At 30.7% G+C, this 8,913-nt stretch overlaps 2 protein-coding genes across 2 annotated transcripts in view; both read right to left on the bottom strand.

The window, feature by feature from the left end:
• Positions 1 to 553: 553 nt before the first annotated feature.
• Positions 554 to 3,685, bottom strand: LOC21398566 (heme oxygenase 1, chloroplastic). Its single transcript, XM_024169191.1, has 4 exons — positions 3,448 to 3,685; positions 1,397 to 1,623; positions 774 to 881; positions 554 to 646 (listed from the first exon to the last, which is right to left on the bottom strand). Exons 1-4 carry the CDS (start codon positions 3,683 to 3,685, stop codon positions 554 to 556), a joined length of 666 nt encoding a protein of 221 aa, XP_024024959.1.
• Positions 3,686 to 6,010: 2,325 nt separating this feature from the next.
• LOC112092616 overlaps positions 6,011 to 8,913 on the bottom strand; it is a 6,072-nt gene continuing 3,169 nt past the window's right edge. Inside the window, exon 6 of the mRNA XM_024169190.1 lies at positions 6,011 to 6,269. Coding sequence (XP_024024958.1) covers positions 6,227 to 6,269 — 43 coding nt within the window. The 3' untranslated portion in view covers positions 6,011 to 6,226. The remainder of the gene's footprint in view (positions 6,270 to 8,913) is intronic.

Genomic DNA, 8,913 nt, shown 5'->3' with positions numbered 1-8,913 from the left:
ATAAATATATTTGTGAGAAAAAACACTGTAGTAAAAAAGTGAAATTTGAATTTTTATAAGAAAAAATACTGTAACAATAGAGCTTAAGTTGTGAAAAGAACAAGGCTTTAGTTTGAAGGTTCTACTACTTAAGTAGCATTAGAATTTGAAAGATGAGCAATCTCATAATTTGTATAAATAACTTAATTATTCCATTGCAGTGGGATAATAATTACTATTACTAGCACAAAACACTGGGGAAAGAATTTTTATTTTCAAAGTGAATGACATATTTGATTTGAAAATTTAATATTTAAAAACTAGTAGATCATTGTTTTTAATTCACAAAAATATAGTCCAAGGGTACGATCGAATATACCAATTACCACATGATCACCAATCACATGTAAAAAAAATATACATTAAGCATGCATAATCCAATCTATTATAATCCAAACCAGTACTCTTAAGCAAAAGCCTTATATAATATCCCAAGCATCAAAGACATCCATTATTTATTCATATATAGTACGGATATAATACCCTTTCCATAAACAGTGGCAACATGCATATATCACGATAATATCAAACTAATAATATCTCCATAATATTTGAAGGATATTTCAGTCTCTCCCAGACACTGGTTCTTTTCCTCTCTTGTCCAACTCTGAAAAAGAACGTATGCAATTAATAAATTCCTAATATGAAACGCAACAAGAAGAATATTTACAATAATCCAGAAATGGTATAAATATATATATATATATATGTATATGTAATACACACATACATACCTCAGTCAATTTGTTCAGCTTGTCCGTGACATTCTGCAACAGTTGGGAAACCTCACCATCCCATTTGTAAAATTCCAACTCCTTGTTGTTCATTATCTTCTCAGATAGCTGAATTACTTAAACGTCATTTTATTTCAGAGATATAATTACATGAAAAAGATCACATAGCTCATACTTAAAAGATTTCAGGTGCAGATTATTAACCATTTAATTTTACAAATCAATATCTAAGAGCATATATTTAAAACTATTTAAATATATTTTGTGGGTAATGTGTTTAAGGTGACACACACAGATTTTTATTTCTTGATCTATTTTGTTTGTAGGACTTCTATGACAAGGAGTTCTTGACAACAATGGAGTGCATTTCTAAAATATCATAACAGAAATAAAAAGTGTACAATTTTAACAAAATTTTACGAATTACGGTTTAGAAATATATATATATATATATATATTTAACAAGATTAAATAGTGCACAATTTTATCAAATTTTTACGGCGGTTAAGTGATATTTACTACTAGCACTTCTTTTATTTATTTATTTATAACCTCATCACACAATCTCACAAATGACTCAAAAAAAATGAAAAGAAAAAAAAAAAACAGCATTAATCGCATACCTTTTTTGCCATTATTCGACCACCAGCAGTATGACCAAAGTACAGATTGTAGAAGTGACACAGAATTAGATGAGAATCCTTGACTATTGATAATTCCTTGAGATAATTAGCATAATTAACACCAAGGTCAGAAGGTTCTGGTAAAACATGGCCTTGATCTTTGATCCACTCCAAATCCTTTGCCAATCTTTCAGATCTTTCCAATCCTGTGTTTCTCAACTCAACATCTAATAAAACAACACAACAATCAAAGGAGTTAGGAAAATAAATAAATAACAACAAGAATAAATGGATGAAAACTGAAAACTGCGCGTGTTTAAAATTTTTAAGAAACATCAAACCAAACTAAATATATCCATGCGTTTGTTTAATAGGTTCCAACTACTATTTAAATGTACAAAACTATGAAGTAAACGAGCACAATGTTACATACAATGCTAGTAGATTGTAACGATTCTATGAATTATCACATTGAATGAAAGAAAATTTAGTCGATTTAGTTTGTTTTGACAAACATTTGGGTTGATCTTGTAAGTTAACTATAAATCTTTTAGAGCTTTTCACAAGCTAAAGCTTTATTTCAATTACAAAAATATAAAACAATAATAAACTATAAGAAAAATTAACATGTATTAAACTAAAGAGAAGTATGAGTGTGTATGACAAGGGAAATATTTTTTTAGGAGATATTGTAATAATATTTTGGTCGATTTTCATAATCTGAAATATCTGAAACTCCTACTAAATTAACATATGTTGAAAACTGAAAACTGATAAAACCAAGCGAATTAAAAATAACAAATAATTATTGGTTTGATTCAGATAATTTCTTTTGATCGGTTATGCGTCTAAACACCTTGCTCAAAGAGACAGTCATTTGAGGAGACTGTGATTGTGCCGATTCTATGAATTATCACATTGAAAGAAAGAAAATAAAGTCAACTAATCATATTCAATTGAGTACAATAAAAAATAAATGGTGTGGATAATATAAATATATATATATATATATTTATGGTGTGGATAAGATTAGATCTTATGAAATTTGCAGTGATCCATATCTTTATTTTTTTTTTGGTTCCCAAAAAAAATGTTTATTTTTTATGTGATGATGATCAATAATTAATGCTTTATAGCACTCAAATAAATGAAAAAATGTTAAAATATCCCGATCTTCGTCACAATTCCCGAGTAGTCCAACTAAGTTAATAAGGACTAGCATCTCAAGTTCAAGTTGCTTTACTATAATTGTTAAGTACATGCCAGTTTAATATGTTTGGAATATATATATAATACGTGAATTAAGCCAGCCAGCCAAAATCTAGCGCAGGTTGTTTAGATTCTCTTTTCTTGTATATAATATAATATTTTTCTTCTTTCTTTACAATAAGTGAATAAAATATGCATCGATAATATAGTTGCAAATTCTTAAATCACATTATATTTTATTTACTTCTATGGCAATTCTAACATAACTGTTTAGTACGTACAATGAAAAATATCTTTATCAGACATCGTCATAGTATCTATATCAAACTCTTTATAACTTTTATTAAATTATTACTTTTTTCTTAAGAGAATTCTATGAAAGGAGGGCTTTTATGGTTGGGGTATCTATTATTAATAGTGTATGTCTTAAAACGTTTGATATGATCAAAACAAAATCAATATGAGAAAACATAAGAGAATTCTATGACAGGACATGAAAAATATCTTATCAGTAAGGCTCTGTTTTATAGCATCTTATTTATTTATTTTTTTTAAAAAAAATTGATATATATATATATATTTAATGTAATTTTAATTAGATCTGAAATGTGCACTAAACAAGGATTCTTAACTACCCTAGAAAGTTACCAAAACGTAAAACATATTAATTTACATTTTAAAATAAAGTCTTACTGGAAGTACCCTAATGATAGATATTTCTTTTTAAGAAAAACAATAAAATATATTAAGACCACCATTAGTACTAAGCATACTCTTGTATTGAAAAACCTCCTATATATCTATTAATGTATAATGTCCAACACCACCAATAGTTCTTAATTAATGTGGCTCCAAGAAAGCAGGATCCCGGAAGATCCCCTCGAGTGTGTCATAAACAAGCTTTCTATCAACAAGGAACTTTAGGCTCCCATCAAAGGTGGGTTCCCACTTTGCTACGTGTCGCTCATCAGAGGCCAACATGGAAAGAGAATGATGATGACAAGTCGGTGGTATTTGGAAACTGGTTTTGTTGGTGAAAGGTATAGATTGGGATTGCAAAACTGAGGTGAGAGAAGCCATGATCAGAGAGACAGAGAGAGAACTAAACCGATGAGAGTTGATGACACTAGAAGAAAATGTGGATATGATGACCGTTTTTAATTGTCGTTTAATCTATTTTTAGTAGTGTGATGAGAGTTTTTGTTTGGAGATCAGTTTTCAATTGTCATTTAATCTGGTATCTTTATTAGTGTGATGAGAGTTTTTGTTTGGAGATCAATAAAGGGGGTTTGGCTTATAAGTTCAAATATGTACGGAGTAAATCAAAAGACACAAATCTATAAATAAGAGTTTGTTAAGAACTCAGGATTAAGATCATTCTATATATGATCATCGGTAGACTTAATTAGAATTTTTATACTTAACGAAAATTATTAAAAATTCATATTGTGTCTGTGTCTCTGTTCCCCATAATCTCATTTTGTGTAATACACTCATTCAATATCTCGCTATATTAACAGTGCGGATAACAACGTTCTATTCTAAATGGTAATGACATGTATTAATAATGTTTTAATTAAAGATTCTAAACTTTAATTAAATTCATTACAAACATCTCTTTTTGATTATTATCCTTAAACATTATCCTCTCACATAAAACACTTATATACAATGTTTAGGGTCCCATAAATAATCATGGAATTTTCATTGATATCCATAAAATATTCACAAATATATACACATAAAATGATGAATAAACCCTTTTATTAAATAAATAATAAATATCATATCACATCTCATGCTTGTAGGACACCATTCCCAACATATACATGTGCCGCTCTAATCTAATATCGGATTGGAGACTTTACCATTTTTTATATAGAAAGGCGAATGAGGGGTTTGAGATTTTGCACTTGCTTACTTGCTTACTTGAGTTTTTTCTTTTTTTTTTAATGAAACATGTTTTTAATTATCTCATCAAATTCTTTGTTATTTTTTCAAAATGGATGATATATTCAAAAATATAAAAAGGCATTCATATACATAACCTCTACTTAGGAAATATGGTACTACAAATAATTGGTTCCATCAATAAAGTCGAATGAAGCTCAAGGAAAAATAGCATGTACCCGACTCCACAAATGAAAATCACCAAAAGAAGTATACAAAAAATCGAGCACACACATGGCTCTTTAACAGATCCTCTACAACTGACGGGAACAATTCGATCAACTGATGTTGAAAAACTCATAGTACAAAGGCTAGACAAAAATCGCAAATAAACATATCTTGCGGATGAAAAAAAATAACCTAAACTAATCGAGATAAGAATCAGTACCGTTATTACAAATGGAAAACAAAACAATCCGCAAGTTAGAACATCAAAACACTAAAGAGAGTAAGGCCACACAAAACCAGTGCAATAAAATGGTAGAAAAGACACGTGGTTGGTAAACACACGAAGGCGATAACCAACGTGTGCACTACAAGGCGCTCTATATCTCTCGCAGACCACAACCTCCACAAGGTAGGTCGAGACCATAACCAATGAGTTAAAAAACGCCTAAAGTCCAACAATGATACCATCTCTATTTTAGATTCGATCTGACAACCATCTTCCTTTACGAATGGCACAAACCCCACTCTAAACTGAGCATCAAATGATGAGCTTGTAAATAAACTTTGGTGACTAGAGGCCTGAGATACACTTAGCTTTTAGCCAAGGAAGCTTCTCTTTTTTCCCTCCCTCTGTGTTTTTGCTAGGGCTGCGTTTGGCATGAGACAAATTTCTTTTTTTTTTCTCCCCTCAAATTATACTATATACCATAGAAGGCACCGAGTTTACTATTCTTTGAACAATGCCCTGTCTTTTTTCTCCCTTAATTTTGAGAAATTTTCGTGTCCCCTGACTTTCGCTTTTACTGTTTTGCCCTTGGTTTCTTATTTCTTCTTTGTTTTTTGTTTGGACGGTTTCGTCTTTTCTATCGAACTGAAGTTTCTAGCACTACAAGAAAAATCCTCTTCAATGACGAAAAATGCTATTAAACCATTAATATAGCGTTTTACAATGCTAATTTAACCGACGCTATTAAAAGTCCATAGCTATTATAGCGTTTTTTAATTACTGTTCAAAACGCTATAGAAAGCTCATCTATAGCTTTTTTTGACTAGCTATGTTTTAGTTTCTATTGCAGTTTTTAATGGCTATCAAGTATGTGTTAATTTTTAAAATCAATATACAAGTTCATACATCTTGGTTAACTATTTGAATTGCTTATAGCAAAAAATCATTTGACAACTATTTCACGTATTAAAATTAGAACTTCAAGTGAATAATGCACTAATATGCTATTATATATGATGCTAAATTTTAAAAGTACACCAAATAGTCAAATACCACCTTCACTATATAATTCACTAATCCATACAATAAGGAAAGTAATCAATCTATACTACGGTTTTCTACTTGCCAACTATTTGTTCACAATATATGACGTTCGGAGCAATTCTAGAAAGCGAAAGAACCAAAAGCTAGCTAGCTATTAGAGGGAATGTGACTAGTCGTCAAATTTTCCATAAGTTAGAAGTTTCAAAAATCTTCATTCATTTTGTGCTCCAACTTTAACAAAACTCCATCCAACAACTGAACAAAGTATCTATTGACCTGTAGGAAATAACAAAAGCAAACAAAATAACAAATGAACACATGCTAAATCAAAAATCCAAAAAAAATTTCTAGGCAACTAGTAGAAGGTAAGAGCGTCAAATCCATAAGCACAAATAAATCAAATAGATGAGAACTCATAAAACGGGGGACACATTAATTAAAGCATCTCACAACCAAGACTTGTCCAATTAGTATGAGCAAACATGATTAGTTTCAGTATAAACTGAAGTATAAAAAAATTATTTTCTATATTAGAACACTTCCTTTTCACTTATAAAAAATCAATTACAAAGGAAAGAGAATGAGGAATCCTCTTAAAGCAAAAACATGAAAATAAAACATAAAAGGAAAAACAAAACATAAAGAAGGCTTAAAAGCTAACAAAACAATTAAATCCCAATACATCCTTCCAGTTTAACACTAGCAGAGACAAACGAAAATCCATATAAAGAAGGCTTAAAAGCTAACAAAACAATTAAATCCCAATACATCCTTTGAAAGCTAAAATATAAAGATAAAATAATTTTTGCCCTGCCCTAAGCGTTTGTGACTATTTCCACGTTACAAGCTCAATTTTCAGTGGGTCCACCAACATAGGTACTTGCTAATAGAAGAATTAAAAAAAATGCTACAATTTTTCTTTTCATGACTAAGTATAAGCATATATGTGTGTATATATATGGGTTGTCACTTTGAAAAAAAAATTTATATAATTAATAATATTATATTCTTGTTATGTCACTTTATTAAATATTTATATTTATTAAATAACATCAATGAAAATATGACCATTAAAAACTCGTTCATATCTTAAATATTCAATTAGATTTAATACTTACATAATATCTAAATACTATGAATAAGATTCAATTGTAATTGTAACTGACATGAGTAGAGATGGAAAACAGGGTGCGACGTGCAAGAGCCTCAATAAGTCTCACATTGATGCCGTGGATGGACAAATCTCGAGATTATAAACAAAGTTAATAGAATATCTTTAAAAAAAAAATCATAGAAAAACCGTTTTGAAAAATTTTCATTTCCCTAAACAACATAAACCCCGCAATACAAGCTATGATTGAAGACATTTGAGTAATATTTCAGCAAAACAGAGAATAATTTGAGTGACATGTATGATAAGAAATCAACTAATTAGTATAAAACTGCAGTCTTACAAATTTCTTTGCGTAACCTTCAGTAAGATAAACGAGATCTTTATTTGGACTTATCATTTCTCACTCCAATGGTTAATTATCAAGCGTGGGTTGACACTACTTTTCAATAAAAAAAGAGAAAAAAAATGAGAATCGCATTTTTTCATTTTTCTCTTATCAAACGTGGTTTGACACTTAGAAAATCTTATTATTATTTACTGTATTTCTTTAAAATATTATTTTTATCTCTCTGATTATAAAAATATTTGAAATATTCCATATCTGTGATCCTGAGTTATTTTATCAATATTTTACATAAAAATCAACTTAGTCTTGAGAATTTTAATTATTTTGTTGTGTTTTTAAATTAGTTTTATTTCATTTTATTTTCAATTTAGTTTGATTGTATTCTATTTTAGTGTATTTTTAATTTAATTTTATTTCAATTTCCATTATTTGCATATTAATTTTATTGAAATTTTAGAGAAAAGAGTGTTAAAAAAACAATACAATTCAAAATAGTTAAAATATAATATATGAACCAAAATAAATATCTTGTAATTCCGGAATTATTTCTAGCTGCTGGATCAAAGTGCGCATTGACAGCTAACATAAGCACGTGTACAACAGTCTCATATGTCAAAGCCAAGTGTAGTGATGTCAAACGTGTCGTGCCAGGCCGGCACGACACGCTTGACCCCAGACCCATCACAGGCTTGGGCCGTGCCAGGCACGGCCCTGCACAGTGCAGGGCCATGCCTGGGCCGAGCCTGAGAAGAAAAACTCAGGCCCGGTCCAGGCCCTTGGCCCTAGTCCATAAGGGCCAGGGCCGGGCCTGGGCCCAAGCCCTTCACGGGCCGGCCCCGGCCCTTGTATTTTTTTTAAATTTAATTAAAAAAAATATCATATACCCCAAAAGATGTGATTTTATTGAATTGACGTAATAGGAGTACACATAAATGACTGCCTCGTTAAAAACCTTGCTAAATAAAACCCATGGGGAGATCGGGACAAAACCTTAGCGAAGGAAAAAAGAGTGCAGTAGCTAGGAATAGTAAATTACAAACCTAAGTGCTTCCAGAAGATTCTGTTATTTCTAAGTTAGAAAAATATTCTTGCATCGAATCATTTGTGTATTGTTGTTTTCGTCTTCTGGCATCTTCCCAGTCTTTAATGCACATTAGTCCCTCCAAGATATCTGGATGCATTCTGCTTCTCTTCTCGTCAAGAATTCGGTTGCTTGCGCTAAAAGCTTGCTCCGATGCTACCGTTGACACTGGAGTTGTCAGAATGTCACGAGCTATTATGGACAGTGTTGGAAAACGATCTGTCTTGCTCTTCGACCACTATAAGATGTCTAGTTTGTCATCATCGATTACAAAATTTACTTCAAAATATTTGACTAGTTCCGTAAACGCTTGTGTTGAGGATGATCCTGCCGTTTTCTCTTTCTTCTTCAAGAAACTCCACGACGATCCTTTAGGCCC

This window comes from Morus notabilis, unplaced genomic scaffold, assembly GCF_000414095.1.
Source record: "Morus notabilis unplaced genomic scaffold, ASM41409v2 Scaffold717, whole genome shotgun sequence".
NCBI classification, from domain to species: Eukaryota; Viridiplantae; Streptophyta; class Magnoliopsida; order Rosales; family Moraceae; genus Morus; species Morus notabilis.
Note: the sequence above shows the minus strand (reverse complement) of the source record. Positions and strands in the feature narration are given on the sequence as shown.

Bases quoted from the DNA above. Each gene is read 5' to 3' on its own strand.
- LOC21398566 (XM_024169191.1), bottom strand. From the start codon at position 3,685: ATGGCTTCTCTCACCTCAGTTTTGCAATCCCAATCTATACCTTTCACC. The intron at 1,624-3,447 runs AATTAAGAACTA...TTGTTTTATTAG, and splicing joins TGCTTTCTTGGAGCCACATT to ATGTTGAGTTGAGAAACACA. The intron at 647-773 runs GTATGTATGTGT...GTTCTTTTTCAG, and splicing joins AGCTGAACAAATTGACTGAG to AGTTGGACAAGAGAGGAAAA.